The 21,305-nt window shown below is 39.0% G+C and overlaps 1 protein-coding gene across 1 annotated transcript in view; it reads left to right on the top strand.

Annotated features, from left to right (window-relative positions):
- DTHD1 (death domain containing 1) overlaps nt 1–21,305 on the top strand; it is a 65,140-nt gene that overhangs the window by 30,910 nt on the left and 12,925 nt on the right. Inside the window, exon 8 of the mRNA XM_008701377.2 lies at nt 1,410–1,654. Coding sequence (XP_008699599.2) covers nt 1,410–1,654 — 245 coding nt within the window. The remainder of the gene's footprint in view (nt 1–1,409; nt 1,655–21,305) is intronic.

Below are 21,305 nucleotides of genomic sequence, written 5' to 3'. Positions count from 1 at the left end.
AAGAGACATACTCCAACACATTTCATAACTTGGAGTAATTAAAATTCTAGATTTAACTGTGCTTTAGAGATTCACCAAAATGACATCTAGCAGTCCAACTGGGAGAAAAATATTGGTGTCATTTACATCTCTCACTGAACTCTTATGTCATTGGGAAGGTTTTCCATGAGAAAGAGCTCTGAGTAGTCAACGTTCAGGCTTCTAGGAATAGGAGGAAGTTGCAACTTCTATATAAAGACTTCATGTTGATGTTAAAAAAAATATTAAGTGGTTGAAGGATCCTGCTTCATTCTTATCATTTGCTATTATTACTATCACCTACTGAGCACTTACCACGTGCTAGGTCTTTGTGCCGAACATTTTATCCATATTATTTCTTTTCATTCCCAGAACAATCCTAGGAGGTAAGTTTTATTTCTCTTGTTTTAAAGATAAGGAAGTTAAGCCTCCAAGAAGTTCAGAGATGTGAAAGGACTGGATAAGTATTACAGTGTAGATAAATAGTTGGGCCAGCCTTGGATCTAGCTCTTCAAGTTTGAAATATACTATCTCAACTGTTACAATATAGCTTACATTTAAATTTTGCGAAGGGTAATGCAGACATGCCTTAGGGAAAATAGTAGCGTCTGTTTTGCTTTTGCAATGACAACATAAAATTGTCCTGGTAAAACCCCCATGAGTGAAAAGTTATCTCCACCAAAGCCCTAGTATTTTCAACAAGCAGTTGAGAAGATATACTCTTATTTGGCAGAATTAATCAGGTTTCAATAGAAATGTCAGTAACATGAATCTAGTAAGTCTTCCATTTTGAAGTTTGCTAAAACATCTCTATTTCTGTGATGGTGGAAATGTGTTGTATCTGCACTGGCAAAAGCTACTAGACATAGGTTGCTATTGAATATTTGAAATGTGGCTGGAGTGACTGAGCAATTGATTTTTCATTTTATTTAATTTAATTAATTTCACCTTGAATTTTAAAAGCCACACGCTGCTAGTGGCTACCATACATCTAGAATGCCTATTGTGAGGTCACCATAGTGTCCCCTATGTTATGAAGAGTTAGGGGAGAGAAAAAAGACAATTATTGAAAGGTAAAAATAATTTTCTAAATACAGAAAGAACTGAATATTTCCAATAGTTTTTTGTTAGAGCAAAATGGAATGGAAAAAGAAAAACAAAGATGATTAGATCAAGAAGCAGCCAGAGAGCGCCTGGTCCAATTACAGATAAGAAATCTTTTTAGTAATCTGTAGTCTCAGTCTATTGCTGCCTAAATTTTGGCAAAAGGTGATGATACCAAAAAAGCTTAAATTGTATTAAAAAGTGAAATAATTGTTTGGATTTTAAAAAAGTAAATAAGACAAAGTGGTATATTTTAATAGTAACAAATGTATTTTACTTCTTTTTAGGCAATGGTAAGGATTATGGAAAAGATTACAAGCTTATTTTTCATTTGCAAAGAAAACCCAGGCTGGAACTCCAACTAAAAGAGGTGGATGAATTTGGAAACTATAGCTGTCCTTATTATAAGGGCACCCTTGTAGTTTATAAAATTCCTAAAGAAGACGTAGTCCACAACTTGGATCAGTCTCTTACACTTGATGAAAACCATCATCAGTTGCCAGTTTGCAAATTACCATTGAAACTGCCAAAGGTAAGTTATTTTACTTCCCTCATTACCATATTTTGTTAATTCTTCATAATTCTCTACCACAATCTATACTTCCGGCATATGGATACTTAAGGTTAAAAAGAAAGGCAGGTCTAAAGTTGATAAAGAAGGAGTGGGTAGCTACAATTTTAGAGTGGTGGAATGCATATCAGGATTTTCACTTTCCTTCATAGCGACTTTCTAACAGGAACAATTCAAGTTAATCTGGTCCTGATAGTATGTTCTTAATGATTATGGAAATAATGTCATTCATTTTCTGTAACTGCATTGGAATAACTGGAAAATCATTTATGAAAACACTGAATATATTTCAGAGCACAACACATTTAGGAAAAGTCATGTGGTGAGCAGGAAAACAGCTTCAAAACATTTTCATCCAGACTTATCAAATCCTACACACTTAAGGGTGAATTATGCTTACCTAAAATTCTTATTCATATCAGGAAAGTAGGATTGAATTTTTCTCCAAATAGGTCAAACAAATAATTTTATTGCTGCGTGTACTATTTTCTTCAATGATCTAGGACTTAGTACTTCTGAAGTATATTCTTAATGAGAAATATAACTTAAAAATTCATTTTATCACTCTGAAGAGTAAACTTATTCTTTAAAGTTACTAAAATTATTTTTTCATGTTTTTACTTTTTTGTGTTATGAATACCAGAAATATGTTTTCCATACTGTTAGATTTTTGCACTGATTTTAAGTTAATTAGTAGAGTGATTAATAAATTTGACAAATATTAATTGAACTTCTGAAATAAGGTATGTGCTATGCTGGGCATTATGAAAAATACAGAGATAGGGAGGATAATACATGCCCTAAAACTGTGTTGTCCCAAATGATAACCACTATCCATATGCGTCTGTGGGGCACTTGAAATATGGCTTGTCCAAATTGAGATGTGCTGGAAACGTAAAGCACACACTAGATTTCAAAGATGCAGTACAAGAATATAAAATAAGTCATTAATCATTTGTTTTTATTTATTTTATAGTAAATTATAGTATTTTGGTTATGGGGTTAAATAAAATATATAATTATAATATAAATAATATAATAAAACACATTATTGCTTAGCCCCATAAAATTAATTTTACCTGTTTAAAAAAGATTTTTTATGTGGCTTACTAGAACATTTCAAATTACTTATTTGTCTCAAACTGTATTTCTATGGGGCAGTGTTTTAGATTTACAATCTAGCAGAGTATGGAAAACATGTAGAGTGGACCTTTGAACAACTCAGGGGTTAGGGGCACCAAAAAGTCAAAAATCTGAGTATAACTCTGGACTCTCCCAAAATTTAACTATTAATGGCTAATTGTTGACCGGGAGTCTTACTGATGACATAAACAGTTGATTGACCCATATTGTATGCTACATGTTTAATATATTGTATTCTTACAATAAATGAAAAAAGAACATTATTAGGAAAATCATAAGGAAAATGCATTTACAGTAATGTGCTGTATTTATTTTTTTAAAAATCAGTGTATAGGTTGACCCATGAATTTCAAGCTTGTGCTCTTTAAGGGTCAACTGTATACGAAATCGTCTTGTAAGACAATAAATGATTAGACTAGTGGGATAAACTGTACTCATAGTTGTTCAGAGGAGGAAAATCGCTTTTCTGGAAGCTGATGCTGGTAGAAATTTCATGGTGGATATAGCATTTTATCTGAGCTTTGGAAGTTGGTAGAAATTTGGCCAATGGAAAGGAAGAAAAAATATGTTACGACAAAATGGAATGATTTAGACTCAGGTGGTAGGCATAGCTTAGCAGGGATTCATAATTATAGTTATTATTTATGAATAATACAGTTATTCATAAATAGAGTAACCATTATAATAATTTGTAATGTCTCTCAAGTGCTTTACATGCCCTATATTATTAAATCCGCACATGAGACATTATCACTGTTCTCCTTTTACAGGAAACTGAGGCATAGACATTTCCATCAACTTGCTCCTGGTCCCATAGCTAAATAGGTGTCTGACTCGGAGACAAACTTTAAATAAACTCAAGGACATAAGATGGATTTTAGGACTTCCGTGTTCACCCCCTGAAGTTGTAGAATAATTTCATGAGTATTATGCTTGAGTGTAAACGTGGTTGGAAAATTATATTAAGAAATGATATGACATGGATTCTGGTGAGTCAAACTGCAAGTAGCCATGACAGCCCAGGTGCTGGGTTATAGAGACATTAATTCTTTCCTTGCTGGTTTGGAAGAGATTCTAGGGCTCCTGGAAGGCATAGGGAGGGTAGCAGAGTCTATTAAACCACTTATACTTAAAAAATTATATTTAAGAACAGTATCGCTGTGTAAGTGCACACCCACTATATTTTCCTCTGTGCATTTTCTTCTCCCTCTTAGGGCCTTTGCACTGCTGCTCACTGTGCTTGGGGCTCGCATATAGCTGGTTCATTATCATTCCCGTGTCATCTCACATATCACCTCCTATCATTATTCCCCCATCTCCTTATCTAAAGTCACTCTTAAACCCATGTGCCTTTTAAAATTTACTTCATAACTCTGACCATGAATGGAAATTATTAGATTTACTTCTTTGTTCACATATTTTCCATTTGCCTTTGCCCCTTGAGGAAGCTAGCTCCATGAGTAAGGGAACTTGTCTCCTTTTTCCAGTACCGTCAGTGATTAGAACAGTGCCCGGGACATCGTAGGTACTTTAAATATTTGCGACTGGATGAATGAAGGGGAGTTCTGTAGGGTGCGTTTGATTGTAAAAATTTACAAACTATGGACTTAATGAAATACTCCAATTCTCTTGAATCAGTGCTTTACAGCCTCATTTACAAACACTCAGCTGGCAGAGTTGATTTGGATCACACTGAAGATTCGAGAGCTAAGGAAGGGGACAGTGGGGACATTCTCCAGGTGGCTCAGTTTAGCGCCTGACTTCTCAGCTCTCTCTGTTGCTCTGATGCTATAGGGACGCTGGTGGGAGAAGGTGAGGGGGCTGTTGGAATTCTCCAGCAGGAAGTAGGGAGGGCTTCCCTGTGATGGTGGCAAACAGCTGAAAGAACGCCTCTTATGGAAGAGAGGACAGGCTTGAGGTCCAAAATGTGACACAAATTCACCTTTCAGTTTTCAGTGTTTTCTCTGCGGCCTATCGGACTTCATGAATCAACGAGCCAAATGAGCCAAGCTCAATGGCTTAGGGTTTTATATAGATTTTGCTCCGTAAAAGTCCGTGTGAAGTGATTGTCCAGGTCTTTTGCATAAGCTCTTCCTCTGCCTTGATTCTAGCAAACCATTCCTCACCTGCTTGTCTGAACAAATCCTGCTGGTCATCCCCTATAGCTCTGCTGAGGTGTGACTTCTCCCAGGAAGCCTTCTTTGACTTCCCCTTTCGTATCAGCTTCGGTGTGTATGGTGTGTGTTCCCACAACACCTTACACTTTCCCTATCACTGCAGTTACTGGATTTTATTATAATCACTTGTTTCCCAGTAGACAAATATTTCTCAATCTTTTTGTTTGTTTTTGCCCTCCTAACAAGTCTTTTGAGACATTTTCCCCTCTAATTAACCCTCCCTATTACATTTTAATATCACAGATATACAGTATGCGTATTTGTATTTTATAAATTAAAAGTCTAAAGTCTTTTCGACTGGCCCAAGAGCGAATTTTCTCTCCTGGGGGGTGATGTTACCCTGGTTGGAAATGCATATGATCATTATCTAGGTACAGATATCGTCCTGTTCAATTTGCATTACCAGTGCCACACGTATAATACATGCTCGAAAGTTATTTATGAATACTTAAATGAATGAGGTAATTTCTTCAGGCCTTAAGATTGTTCAGTCTTGACACTGATAATCTTGAAACTATATTGGCATGTTTAAACATAGTACATTTTACGTTTCTGCAGGCCTTCATATATCACTCTACTGTTCACAGCCATCGGTCCTTTCTTTTTCTTCCAGATAGGCTTGTATAGGGCTTTCCAGATTCACTCTTTTGGTCCTTTTTCATGCTTGTTTACTAGAAGTATTTTTGGGTTGAGAAAAAAAAAATCTGTGGCTGTAGAAAATTTTCCCTCTTTTCAAACTAATCTACCTAAGTGGGAATTGAAACCATGACCTTTAGTTTGTAAGAACAGATTCCTTCTATAAAGTTCAGATTAAAAAAAAAAAAAATTGACCTCAGCTTGACAGTATTAGAATATGCTATTTTTCAGGAAATGAAAGTAGCCCTATTGTATGGAGGTTAGCATTAATGAACACTATGGTATGCACATATTTGTACGTGTAGCATAAATTAGGTGAAGGCATTTGTCAAAAGTAGAAGTGCTTTTCACACAGAAGACAAGCAGTAAATATTTATACATGTGTATATAGATAGAAACATACACATTCACATACACATAATTCTTATGTTTGACCTTAATGTACTGTCTGATTTCCAAAGATATGAAAACATGTCACCCATTACCTCAGGCTTGTGAGGAACTCTGTGTCTCATTCTTCGGCCTCCATATTCCAGTCATTCACATATTGATCCATTCAACAAACACTTTTTGTATCCCATGGACCTGACATACAGTGGTGTTTCTTTATATGGTCTCATTTTCTTCTGACCTCTCCACAGAATGTTGTCAACTTGAGGAGAATGAGCCCCTAAACCATAAGTCATATCATTTCCTGTCTCTGCTCCAAACCCTCCAATGGCTCCTAGTTTCACTCACAGTAAAAGTCTACTTCCTCAGTGTGAACTTGGCCCTCGTTGACTCTAGGACGTTTCCTCCTATACTCTTCTCTTGTTCAACTCTAGCTGCAATGACCCTCTTACTATTATTGGAACTTGCCACATGTGCTTCTGCTTCGGAACCTTATGTTAGCGGTTCCCCTTGCCTGGAATGTTCTTCTATCCATCAGATACCAGCAAGGCCAACACCCTCACCTCCTTTAATTCCTTGATGAAATTTCCCCTTCTCTCTGAGATCTGTTCTGATTGTATTTCTTATTGCAATCTAGTCCCACCACACATCTTGACACTGTTAATCCTCCTTAACTTGCTCTGCTTTTTTTTCTTTCCTCTGAAGCATTGATACCGTCTAACATTTATTTCTTTGTTTATGGTATTTATCATAGAAACACTACTACTTCACAGTAAGAACATGAGCTCCTTGAGGGCAAGGACCTTTACCTGTTGTTCATTGCTGAATTACAAGGCCCTGGAAGAGTACTGCCATGGGTTAGGTGCTCAAATAATGTTTGTGGAATGGATGAATTCATAAGTAGAGCTTGTATTTTAAATACCCACAGTGTGAAGAGCAAAATGAGAAGTGTCAAGAAGGAAAATAAATTAGCCTTGGAGGGTTGACAGAATTTTCAGTGTGTGCTTACAGACGTGATAGCCAGCACAGGCTTCACTGTGGAGTGCCTTCTGGGCTGAGGACTAACTGACAGGAAACTCATCTGTCTGTGTGGCCAAGAGAGCACTGTGGTGAAGGAAACAGCAAGTACTCAGACTGTCATGCACATGAATTTTAATCAAGGACTCCCTGGCGAATGCTCATGGGAAGGACAGAGAGAGGTGAATCAGTCTGAATGATAAAGAGGGTCCTCATGATAATTCACATTTCAATATGATCTTCTGAAAATGGTCACATAATCATTATAGGTGAAAATGTATGATGGAAAAGAATAATGATTTGTCTCTAAGTCTTTCCTAAGTTGTGCTTCAAACTTCCTTCTTTTACAAAATAATCAAGTGAATTCAGTTCATACCATTTCTATTTGTACTTTGGCAGAAACTAGGCAAGTTTCAAAAAACTCTCAAAGACTTTTTTTTTAGGTGGAAGGAAGTGGTGTGTGTGTATGTGTGTGCTTCTGAAATCGCGTCACAAGGTGCCATTTGGTTATTTGTGCTGTGTTGAGTTGTGACTGCCTTTAGGTCTTCCTGTCTGCTTGGAAGTTTTTCTCTGAAGGAGAGAAGGGTTCTGGGTCTGGTGGCTGTTTCTGTGGGATTCTGTCAGGGGCCCTACATTCTCAGTCATACCTAACCTACAGATTTACGTAAGCCATCTGTTGACCCAAGTTTTGCTTAGCCTGAACTTCCTCTTTTTTTTTTTTTTTAACTGAACCCATGGCATGTGATTTCTAGTAAATAGTGATACTGCTTCAACACTTACTTTCTCACCACATTAAATAACTTGCTTTGTCAAAGGGAGGAAGCAGGCAGAGGCTGGCATACCATTTACTCCACAATCACCACCTTCTCACCACTTCGGACTTCCAGGGCCATCTCCCTGCCCTATCAGGAATGACTTTTTTTTAAAATATGATTTTTTTTTTTACCTAAGCATATGAAATACTATAAAGAACAATCTCAACTATATAAATGAGAAGATCCAAAGCTATGGAAAATTTTTACATTCATGGGCGCTTCAATTCTACTTAGGCTTTTTAGTAATAATTTACAAAGTTATTTTAAGGTTCAAGAATGACATGGAATTTCATATCCCATTGCTAGCTTTGAAGAAAGCAGATTTTACTAGGTGTCTGCTTTTCAAATAAAACTGGATAAGAGAAATCAGAGTTCTGTTGGCTTTTATGTGTGTGTATTTGACAGGGGGTGGTTGGAGGGGAGGCATCATGAACCTCATGGTGATTTTGGAATTTTCGGTACCTTAGTTTCATGCTTTCCTCACTAGAGTTAATTGTAACAACATGTATGTTGCTTTATGCTCCACTCCTATCAACTATAGAAGAAAGTCACTAAAATCTTGGTAAGTAGAGATATCATGTCAATTTTTATTTTTTAACCTGTGAAAATTTTACAAAGCCTTCTCCCTCTTTCCAGTGTTACAGTACTGGCTCTCCTTGGCTCTTCCTTGACATGCCTTCCATGCCTGCAATTTTACCTTCCCCTAAACTATCAGAATGACCTTCAAAGACAGCCTTGACCACACCACTGAAAAATCTACTTTATATTGTATATGAGGTGTTTAAGGAAGAATATGATCAAAACTGGTTTAGTCAGAAACAGCATCTTTTTTTGGAAGGGGATTTGCCTACCAATTTAATCAGAAGAGAACCTTTCCCTCTCTTGCTGCTTTCCTGCCTCTTTATCTACCCCTCCTTTTTCTTTTTCTTCCCCCCTCCACCTCCCCTCTCCCCCACTCTTCCCCATCTCTTCCCCCTTCTCCTTCTCTGTTCCTTCTCACTCCTCCTCACTCCCCCTCCTTCACTGTCTGTTCATACAAGGGAAGGTTTTCTCTGCTCAGCGGGCAGTATAACTAAACCTGGAAATGTGCTCCATATTGTCCTGTAGATTTCAAGAACTCTTTTACAAAGGAAACACATACATTCTTCTCTCTCTGAGAAAATTTTAATAAAAGAAGTAATTGATACATTTACATGTATTCTCCTAAAATTATAAAATTATTAAGTAAAAAATGATGTTCATTAATTCAAACTCTTTCTATTTCATGAACTCCAACTATAATATTTCTCTGTAGAAATATCAGCCAACATGTCAATTAATAAATACTAATTAAATGCCAACAATATATGAGATATTATGTAGGCCCTAAAAGATAATAGTAACAGTGGTCAAAGCCCCAGCTTTCAGAAATTACAATCCAGTTCAGGAAATAAAGCATAAATACTTTAAAAGTTATAAAACAATGCAAGAGATAAATAATAATTGAATATAACAATCTAGTAATATCGCAAGACAGGAACTGATGATTAACTGTAAATGAATGGCCAAGATGGTAAGTGCTAGGACATTTCAGAGAAGGGACAGATTCCTGTAGCTGAGCTGACCTGGGACACTTCACAGAGCAGGACACATGGAGAGAATGTCTAGGTTCTAGAAAGGAACAGGGAAAGAGGCAGTGGGTTCCACACAAGAGGGATGGCATGAGCTGAAACTTTGAAGTGGCAAAGCATAAGATATGTTTCAAGAAAGGACAACGTGTAGATCTGTGTGGTTTGAGTGGAAGATTTGGAAAAATCACATTGGAAATAAATTGGGGAAAGACTATAGAGGGCTTTGAATGCCTTGTTACCTCAACCAAATGTCTCTGTGAAATTGTTATAAGGTAGGGCCTTCTGTCAAAATTTGTCAAGAAAAATGTGATTGATTTCATGATACAGAGAACATGTATGAAGTAGAGCTTCAAACCAGAGATCCTTGGAGTATGAGCAAACAAAAAAAGTCTCAGCCGCTGGTATTCTTGGAATGTGTGGCTTTAACTGAGGTTGGAGAAGTAGGTATCCAATCAGTGTATAATTAAGCTTATCTTTTATCCTATAAGTAATGGCAAGCCATTGGAAAATGTTAACTAGGAGGGTGACATGATCGAATTTTGTTAGCATATCATTGCGATAGTCTGTAGGGATAACTTAGAAAGAGGTGAGCTCAGCCACAGTACAGAAAAGAGCTAATGAAGTAGATCATGGGAGAGAGGGCGATGGCCTGGTGTTAAGCCCATGCCAGTAAGGAAGGCAAGCAGAGAGCAGAGGCAGAGAGGTTTAGGATTTGGGACCAACTGGGCTTGGTGATGGCGAGAACTTGTGTGGGGGTTGGGAGGTAGATGTGAGAGACACTGAGAGAGAGAGGCAGTTGTGGAGGGAAGCTTCTGAGGGTGGCCCCCAGGAGACTGCTTTGAGCGATGGTCCTATGACACCACGTAGTATTTCATTGACTTTAGTTTGGAATTGTGTTCAAACTTCCATTGCATCTCTATTTCCCCAAACATGGCCCTAAACAATTGATGGTTGTGACTTTCTCCTTAAAGGCTTATCACCAGCCCCCTTTACTACTCTACACCACACAACAGACAGGGTGGTTTTCTCAAAAACAAATACGATTTTATCAGTCTTCTAAACTTACCAAATGTCCCTCTATAGCTGTTGATCAAGGTCCAAGCCACTCACCCTGGAGCATAAGGCCCTTCACAAAACCCCACCATCTACCCTCAACCCCTTCATATTACATTTACCAGACTGCTATCTTTTGCTCCAGTGCCACGGAAGGTCCCATTTCTTTCAGACATTATGGTCTTAACTACCTCAGAGTTTCTTCCCACAGCTGCTCTTGGGACAGCACTGACTCCACACTTAGCTCTCTTATCATCTCTTTAGAAGAAGCCTTTAAATTTCCCAGGCACAATTAGGCACTGCCCTGGGTCTATAACCATAGCTCTTTGAATATATACAAAGCAATAGTCTCTTATTTTTATTTATATAGTCATAACAGTAATGACAATAACTCACAGTTATTATCTACTACAAGTACCTTGATAAAGCATTGACACATATTAACTCAGTTACTGAAAGGGTAGGCGGGTGAAGAAACTGAGGCATGGAGAAGCTTGTTCAAGGGAAAATAGCTGGAGAGTGGCAAAGCTACTGTGGGAATCCAGTTTGTCTGATTCCAAAGGTGGCACTCACCGTGATACCTAGCGTCTCCTTTGGTAACTGAGTTCCTTCAGGGCTGGAGGCATAGTCCGTTCCATTTTGTAATCCCATCACCTGGGTATGCATTCAATAATGTTTTCTTAAACTGTCTAATGAATAAATGAATGCATGCTGGGGAAATTGATAAAGCAATTGAAGGAAGAGTCTTAGTAGCCCACAAAAGCTTTACGTGTTTGCTTTCCCAGCTATTAGTTACATTTAGCAGAAGCCTGTCATGCCTTCAAAGCAATGACTAATGTGGGGATTTTACAGTTGTGGCCAGACCTGGAAGGAAGATGTTTGTGGCTATCCAGGCCTTTCCCCCTTTCCTGGTAACATTCATAACACTCTTTCTGTTGGAAAGGCTACTCCTATCTCTAAGCCAAAAAAACTAAACAAAGCAAAAAAATCAGGAAACTCAAAAAAAAAAATTCTACAAAAGAATATTGGAATTAGATATTAGAATCTAATTTTAGAATCTAGAAATTAGAATATGCTAGAAAAAACAAGGCTCAGAGTTGAACAGGCACTTTGACAGGTCTTCAGGATTGACAAAACCTCATCAGGATTATAATTTAAAAGTGGAGCAATAAAGAGGAGGTAGTTTATATAAATTTGAACAGTGTTGTGTACGTTCGATTTGTTGAGCTGCTTCTAAAATCAACAGTGTCTCACACATAGCTGCATTTAGGGATCAAGGGCATCTGCTTTTGCCAGAATTGCCTGGAATAGTGAGCAAAGTGTCAAGTATATTAGCAATAGTTAACATTTACCCAGTGTTTGCCATGTGCCACGCTGCAACTCTCATATATGTATGGCTTTGCCCTTTGGCAGATTTAAAAAAAAATTAACATGGAGACATTAATTTCAAAATTGTATTTATCTATTCCAGACTGATTTTGATGACTTTTCTTTATTGACTCCACGTATGTCTTATCTATAGTTCCTGAGTTATCTAGAACCTTCCTCACTTTTTATCTGTAGCCATCCTTGAAAGCCCCTTCCTTCCATGTGTCCCAGCTCCTTAGATCAGGTGGGGTTTCTGGAATTGGTCTATCTGGTTACCAGCGTCCTGAAGCTGTTTCCTTTAACTGATTCCTTCAAAGGCTGAGAGATACTTACTCCCTTCCTCTTGACAAAGCCATAATCAAATTAAAGCCCTAAATAAAAAGAGCCATTTTCTAAGAAGTAATCGAAAAAACTAAAGAAAAAAACAAAACATAAGCTTGACTGCAGTAAAATGAACACAGTCTTAAGACTAAGAAAGACCTGAGCTTAAACAAAGATAGGGATTGGGATTTTTTCTGGGATTGGTAGCAGTGTGGTTTCATTTCCATAAAAAGTTAATTTCTAGATTTATCTCCAAACTAGACCACTCTCGGTCAGCTCTTCTTTCTCTAAACCTATTTTTTCCCCCTCTCTCTCTTACGTTAATCTTACTTCTCTGTGGGTTTATGCTGGTCTTCAAATTTCTCTGTGTAGAAGCACTTCCTTTTATTGTGTGGGCCAAGCATTTCTGCCTAAGCCTTCAGGAAGTTCTACTCTGACTGTGCAATTACAATAACATCCACGATGAAAACAACAAGAGGATATGTATTGACTGATGTTGGAGTCTTTTAATTTATTTTAAAAGTTTATGGGGTGGGAAGGGGATTTTCAATGGCACACAGAAATAGAGAGGATACATAATGAATTTACATGGACCCATCATCTTGTGCCATTTTTTAAAAAGGATTTTATTGATTTATTTGAGAGAAAAGGAGAGAGAGAGGGAGCATGAGCAGTGGGGAAGGGCAGAGGGAAAGGGAGAAGCAGACTCCCCATTGAGCAGGGTTTCATCCCAGGACCCTGGGATCATGACCTGAGCCCAAGGCAGATGTTTAACCAACAGAGCTACCCAGACACCCTTGCCATTCTCGTTTCATCTAATACCACTGTTTTGTCACAGCTACTGTATCACTTTACTTGTAAATAATTCTGTATGTTTTCTAAGAGGGCAAGGACTTAAAAAAAAAAACACAGTACAATTGTTACACACCCAATGATATTAGCAATTATTACTTAATAGCATCTACCTCCCAACCCATGTTTTATATTTAACTCCTAACTCCATTTTCTCTTTCTATAGTTAATTTGTTCAAAAACAAGTTTCAAAAAACGTCCACACATTGCATTTGTGTCTCTGCCACGGTCGGTTGAATTTTCAGTGTAGGTCATGTCCTTCACAGACTTTATTTCGATCTACCCCCAGCGTACTTGGGTGGTAGGATCCGTGGTCTCTGTCTCAGAGAGTTCAGTAAGGGAGTGTAGATGACTTGCCTAGACTTGCACCACCTCCCAGGGCCAGAGGCTGTGCTACAACCCAGACTTCAAAGTCTTCCTGTTCCATGCTGTTCCATGTCCCCTTGTCCCTTGAGCAAGCCAGATCCTTGCTTACTTTCATCTGTCACTTTTATTACCATGTCATGATGCCTCTCCTCGTCTTTGCCCCTTCAGTGTGTTTGGCAATTCTAGACCTTTCAGAGAGCCAGACGGGTTGGACCTTTTGTTGAAACTAAGCTTTGAAAATGAGCTGCCGTAGGCTCGGATGGTGGTTTCCTTTGTTATTTGGGATTTTTCTGCTTCTGAGGCAGAAGCAGACTTTCTCTATCATCTTGGTGTTAAAGGCAGAGTCACTTCGGAACAGCTCAATAAGGTCCTCTGTTTAACTCATGTGGTGACAACAGTTCATAACACCTCATTTTCGGAGCAGAGATAATTGCTATCCCTTTCACATGATGAAGGCTCCAGCTTTCTCTGGCTTAGGTTATAAGTTCACATTCTTTGCTTTTTTTTGATGATTTATAATGCAGATTCCCTCAAAATATTCACTATGGTTTTAAAAGAACAAAAATAACTTTCCACATATGTGTATAGTAAAAGATATGATTCCCAGCAAATAAAAGGGGATGTTCAGTTATACTGCTTTTTTTCCAAATTGCAAGTTTTTTCTTTTTTTTTTCTTCTTTTCTTTTTTAAGGATGGTAACACACCAGCTTTAAATAAAATGGATTCACATGGTGAGGGAGTTATTCCTTCTCTAATCCTTTCCCTGACCCTCTGAGTAGGTCTCAAGTTAGTGTTAGCATATTTTCATATCTCTCTAACACAAAAGTTCCCCTGTTAACAAGCAGAGAACAATTCTTAGGCTCAGAAATCTTGGCTGGCAACAGAATTCATTAATACTGTTTTAATTTTATTTATTTTTAAGGTTTCCATGTGGTTATATAAGTGAAATTGTTTTTCCACTTATGACAGAAATATCCGTTTCTTTTAAAAATGTATTTGTGTAGGTTAAAAAAGTAATATTTTAAAGAGAAAAATATCAAGTAATGACAGCTATTATTTTGAGCGCTTATTACATACAATGCCCTGCTTTAAGTTTCATGATAGAACTCAGTGTTTCTGGGGCACCTGGCTGACTCAGTGGGTAGAACACATGCCTCTTGATCTCGGGATTGTGATTTCAAGCCCCACATGGGGTGTAGAGATTACTAAAAATAAATAAATAAAAATTTAAAAACAACTCAATGTTCCCTTCAATGGCACTATGAAGCAGGGACAAGTATCACGCCCATTTTGTAAATGAGGAACACAAGGCGCAAAGGGAATACATTAAGATGACAGGTTTAATAAGAAGTATGAGTAGGGGGGCGCCTGGGTGGCACAGTGGTTAAGCGCCTGCCTTTGGCTCAGGGCGTGATCCCGGCGTTATGGGATCGAGCCCCACATCAGGCTCCTCTGCTGGGAGCCTGCTTTTGCTCTCCCACTCCCCCTGCTTGTGTTCCCTCTCTCGCTGGCTGTCTCTATCTCTGCCAAATAAATAAATAAAATCTTTAAAAAAGAAAAAAAAAGAAGAAGAAGAAGTATGAGTAGGAGCTGAGCTGAGCTCTTTCCCTTCACCCAATGCTGGCTCCCCATCCAGACCAGTAAAATCGATAGATGTAAATGGTGAGCATGACACAAGAAGTACTAGAATGGTTGAGTGAACATCTTACGTTACACTTTCAACCTTCACTTTACATACAAGTTTTAACTTGCAGGTTAAAAATAAAGAATCTGTATTCTTACAAGTGTTCGTTTAAATATTTTTGGTCAAATTATTTTACCTCTCTCAGCCTCAGTTTTCTCATTTGTAAAGTAGACATAATAATACCTATGTCACAAGGTCGTTGATAGAGCAGACTATACCGAGATTATATGATATACTTTAAATGGTTAGAGGAATTATCTGTACCTGGTAAATAACAAAAAATAGTAGCTGATATCATTATCTGGAGGCAATATGATTCACTGTTTAAGTTAGGGCTTCAGACAGACCTAGGTTTTAAGACCATGTTACCTTGGAGAAGTTACATCTGTGAAACGGGGATGACAGCTATTCAAACTATTGTCATGGGTTTGGAATGAAATAATAATAGTTCTGTATTGGTCTGTCATTTGTCCTGCGTGGTAGTCTCTGAGCTTCTTGGATCTGTGGTGTCATCTCTGACATTCATTTGCAGAAATTCTCACTATTACTTCATATCATTCTTCTGTTCCTTTATATATTTCTTCTCCTTCTGGAACTTCTATTACATGTATGGTTTTTGTAGTTGTTCCACAGTCCTTGGATGTTCTGTTTACCTCTTTTTTTTTCTCTTTCATTTTTAACTTTGTGATTTCTATTGAGAGACCCTCAGGAATTCCCTCCTCAGCCATACTGATAGACCTGTCAAAGCCATTCTTCATCTCTGTTACAGTGTTTTTGAGCTCCAGCATTCCTTTTTGGTTCTTCCTCAGAATTTCCACCTCTCTGCTTACATTGCCCATCTGTTCTTAAGTACTGTCTGCTTTTTCCATCAGAGCCCTTAGTGTATTGATCCTAGTTTTCTAAAATTTTCGGTCTGCTAGTTCTAACATCCTTGCCATATCTGAGTCTGGTTCTGATGCTTGCTCTGTTTCCTAAAATTGTGTTTTTTGCCTTTTCGTATGTCTTGTTTTTTTTCTTGATAACTGAACACGCTGTACTGGGTAAAAGGAACTACTGCAAATAGGCCTTGAGTAATATAGTGGTAAGATTTGGGTGAGGGGAGGTGTTCTATAGTCCTGTGATGGGGTCTCAGTGTTCAGTGATGTTGTATCTCTGGACTATGAACTTCACATGTGTCTCTCAGTCTCCCTCCTAACCTCCCCATTCTGGGGAACAGGATGGCTAGAGGGACCTGGAGCTGGGCATTTCCCTTCCTCCCCAGTCAGTGAGACTCTAATAAAACCCCCGCAGATGAGGCTCTGGTTATACAGTTCCTACTAAGGACAGACTTTGTTAAGAAGAACAGAACTCTGGTATATTTAAAAAAATGGTCTTTTCCCCTTCTTCCTGCTGGGAGCAGGGGGATTTTTTTTCTTAGCTTTCACTATGAGAACCTGGTTGAGGTTCATGGAGGTGAAATTCCCAAAAGTGTGTGAGTCCCGTTTGACTGAGTCTCTCTGAAGTTTTTCACCCTTAGATCTGTTCACATTAAGCGTCCAGCAATTTGTCAATTCTAGTTCCAGTTTCCTTACCTGGCATGAGTCTGGAGGCAGTTTCTGCTCGTGGGTTTCTGCTCTGGTAAGCTGTGATGCTCTGTATTCATCTGTCAGTCTCTTCAATTTTGGGGACAGAAGTTCACCCCGTGGCCTCACTTGTCTGATGGACCTAAAAAAGAGTTGTTGATTTTTCAGTTTGTTCAACGTTTTTACTTATTTAGGACAGAGTGGCAACATCCAGCTTCTTACATGCCTGCCTGGGATCTACAAGTCTAGCCCAGTTCTTCACACCAGCACATCCCAGCTCCACACGGATACTAGCTTGAATTTGATTTGGTGTTATGTTGCCCCCATAACTGCAGCACAAAGTTTTATGCTAACATTAATCATTTCTACCAGATGATGTCTTTGATCAATAGTCTATCTAACTTATTTACAATGCAAAGCCATTAAGAATTCTATAGAAGTCGTACGTTAGAAAGATGGAGAATATACAATTTCCTATTATGATGCAATAAATGGGCTCAAGTTGAGCAAATGGCAGTCATTATGTAGTTGCAGAGACCTTTATGCAAGATAAAAATAGAGTGAGAGGAAGCAGGGAAAGCCAGTATTCAGCTATGGTATCATAAAGGCTTCTGGTAAAATCTGTGCTAACGATACACAGAAACATCCTAATTATACATACTTCCCTGGTCCATTATTAGTCATACACTTTCACTTGAATGTCTTCTAACTACAAAATAAATGACCCATTTACGAGAAAACTCTGCAATAGGTGTGTGGAGGTAGGAAGGGTATGGGAGTTAAGACTGGATGGAGGAGTTGTGGCCACAAGATATCATAATAATTAACCAGTGAAAGCCTCTTTATGCAAAAGTGCTGTAGGGTAAATATAAAATAATAACATCAGCATGGCATTTTTGTTCGTTTGTTATATGTTACTGATGTTGATCTGCCATGCTAGGTGGCATCCATGTTTGATGGTGCTTCTAGTGTCAGAAAGTTTTCATGTTACTTGACATAAAAACTGGTTCTCTAGTAGAAGCCCCCAAAACTAGCAGACAGGTAGAAATTAAAGAGAAAACCTCTACTTCTTATTATTTCTGTATCTGCCCATAGCAATAATATTACTGTGGGTACTCTTAGAATTAGCACCTGTTACAATTTAAAATAGAATATTCCTTTTTTTAGAAAAAGATTTTATTAATTTATTTGAGAGAGAGAAAGAAGAGAGCAGGGGGAGGAGCAGAGGGAGAGGGACAACCAAACTCTGTACTGAGGGAGGAGCCTGACGTGGGGCTCAATCTCAGGACCCTGAGATCATAACAAGAGCTGAAACCCAGACACTCAGCATACTGAGCCACCCAGGTGCCCCAAAATAGGATATTCCTGTGGGATTCCAAGATATCATCATATTATGTCATTGTTTCCACTTAGCACTTCAATATATGTGTGAAATCATGGGAAGGATTTATAATTGTTCTGACTCCGCCTCCCCTTTTTTTACTTTTATATTAAGTTTTTTGGATTATTGCGGTGATCTCTGCAGGAATTTCACCCCATCATCCTTGCTGAACTCCCTCATTCGGTGCAAGTTTGTCCTGGGCTAGAAGGGGGGAGGGGTGCACAATGATGACTTACGTTATCAAACAAATCAGCCCTAAAGGCAATCGTCAGTCGGGGCAGCTGCTTGCGCCACATTGTTTCTCATTCTTGTTCTCATGCACATGTTTCTGGAGTGAGGTTAACTTAGTTAACCCCAGCACCAACCTAAGCATCCTGAAAGCACAATGTAATGAGGCTGAATCCTGGCCAAGATGGAAACAGTGTGTTTCTTTCTAAGCCCCATCAGAGACTAGATGTGAGCCCAGCTGTGAGAAGACCTGGAAAGAGAGGGTCTCTGATATTTTCATGTCATGGTAACACTCAGATCAGGTCTTGCTATACATAAAGCTATACCTAATGGATTAGCTTTAGTTACAAATGGATCTTAGGACAATCATCTATGTATTTACATTTGGGAGGGATATACAGTCTTTCTGCATGCCACACGAGACTCTAGTTCGACAGGTGACTTTTGTTGAGTACCCACAGTGTGCAAGGAGCTCAACTAAGCTATTGCATTTTATTTCAGCTAAAGTACATTATTTTCTTTCATTTAAAGCTCACTACAAACCTAAGAAGTAGATAAGTAATGATAATAAATTCAAGGTTTAGGAAACTGAGGCATGAGTTGACTCCCAAGGGCCAACAATTGACAGAGAGGGGTTTAAGCTCAGACACACCCCGGAGTCCGCATGCTCAAGCAGCCTTGTATTAGGGAAGTAATCACAGTGGGGTTCAACCCCCCACTCACTCTCTCCGAGGTCCCAGCCAGGAGACCTCCACCGCTCTTGAACCTTGCTATCCTCACTGATCAGAAAGGAAAACAGTTCGAGCTCCTTCATTTTCCTCACAGTATTTTTGGCAAAGATAGATGAAATAACCAAGAAGAAAAAAAATTTGTAAATAACTGAAGCGGGCTCAATTCTGAGAGTTTCAGACTTGCCTGATAAATGGGTGCTGAGGGTTTACCAGCCTGGAAGATTATTTATATGAAAGTTGAGGTATTTTCTGGGGAAGAAATTAACCTATGTTCACTGGGGCTGAAATAACTGAGTAAATGTGATATGACCTGACAGAATTCCATTCGCAGGGGTCCGGGTGGATTTGCCTAAAAACACACATACACATTTATATACAGCTGCCCCCTAAACAATGTGAGGAGTGGGGGTGCTGTCCCCTGAACAGCTGAGAATCCACATGTAACTTTTGACTCCTTCAAAACTTAACTACTGATAGCCTACTATTGACTAGTTGCCTTACTGATAATAAACACAAGTTGATTAATACATATTTTGTATGTTACACAGATTATATGCTGTATTCTTACAATAAAGGGAGCTAGAGAAAGGCAAATATTATTAAGAAAATCATTAGGATACCACCTTACAGCAGTTAGAATGGCAAAAATTGGCAAGGTAAGAAACAACAAATGTTGGAGAGGATGTGGAGAAAGAGGAACCCTCTTACACTGTTGGTGGGAATGCAAGTTGGTTCAGCCACTTTGGAAACCAGTGTGGAGGTTCCTCAAAAAGTTAAAAATAGAGCTACCCTATGACCCAGCAATTGCACTACTGGGTATTTATCCCAAAGATACAGATGTATTGAAAAGAAGGGCCACATGCACCCCAATGTTCATAGCAGCAATGTCCACAATAGCCAAACTGTGGAAGGAGCCTAGATACCCTTCAACAGACGAATGGATAAAGATGTGGTGCATATATACAATGGAATATTACTCAGCCATTAGAAAGGATGACTACCCACCATTTGCATGGACATGGATGGAACTGGAGGGGATTATGCCAAGTGAAGTAAGTCAAGCAGAGAAAGACAATCATCTTATGGTTTCACTTACTTGTGGAACACAAGGAATAGCAGGGATGACATTAGGAGAAGGAAGGGAAAAATGAAGGGAGGGAAATCAGAGGAGGAGACGAACCATGAGAGACTATGGACTCCACCAAACAATCTGAGGGTTTTAGCGGGGAGAGGGATGGGGGTTTGTGTTAGCCTGGTGAAGGGTATTAAGGAGGGCATGTATTGCACGCAGCACTGGGTGTTATATGCAAACAATGAATCATGGAACACTACATCAAAAACTAATGATGTGCTGTACGGTGACTCACCTAACATAATGAAAAAAAAGAAAAAAAAGAAATCATTAGGAAAATAAAATACGTTTACTGTGCTGTATTGTATTTACCGAAAAAATCCATGTATAAGTGGATCCATACAGTTCAAACCTGTATCGTTCAAGGATCAACTGTACACTAAGTATATAAATATATTTTATTAAATACATATAAACATATATTAGATATTCTATGTTAAATACACAGCATATTAACATATATTTAAAGCATCAGAAGCTATCAGAATAGAGTGCCATAGTTGTTAGTGAAATCTATTTCTCAGTTTGGCCCCTTGGATACATGATTGTGTCCTAAAGAGAAAGCTTTTAATTTAAAAACGGAAGACCTCTTTCCCTAAACTCTCTGACACATGAGGGCACAATCAACATTACTCTACTGTCATGTGACGCAATGGGTGGGGAGCCGCTTTCTCCATTCCACCACGTCTGACCACAGGGCATACACACCAGGAGGGTTTAGGGGGGCCACCAGTGCAGAACTGCTTTGCGTAGGAAAAAACGAGGAACAAGCGTGAGCTCTGTGCGGAGCCAATCAGGATGCGGCGGAACGACGGCAGAGCAGCCTCAGAGCAAACCTATCCTGAGTGCGGGCGTGGACCAAGGTGCTCATACGACACCTCTGGAGCCATAGTGCAGTATGGGTAGAAGCCATCATGGCGCACCCGGCCATACTGCACACGGGAGCCCCGGGAAGGGAAACTGCTGTGCCCACAAAAGGAGCACGGGTGGCTGCATGGCCTGGCTGAACACTGAGGAAGGGGTACCTAGTGGCACAGGGTGGCTGCCAAGAGAGGAAAGCCTGGGAGACTGCTCGGGACACTTGGAGAGGACTGTGCCAGAAGCTAGAGATTCTGGATGAGGAGGGGGCACCAGAGCTAAGTCGTC

Source organism: Ursus maritimus, unplaced genomic scaffold (genome assembly GCF_017311325.1).
Source record: "Ursus maritimus isolate PB19 unplaced genomic scaffold, ASM1731132v1 scaffold_8, whole genome shotgun sequence".
NCBI lineage: Eukaryota > Metazoa > Chordata > Mammalia > Carnivora > Ursidae > Ursus > Ursus maritimus.
This window is presented reverse-complemented; position numbering and strand designations above follow the sequence as displayed.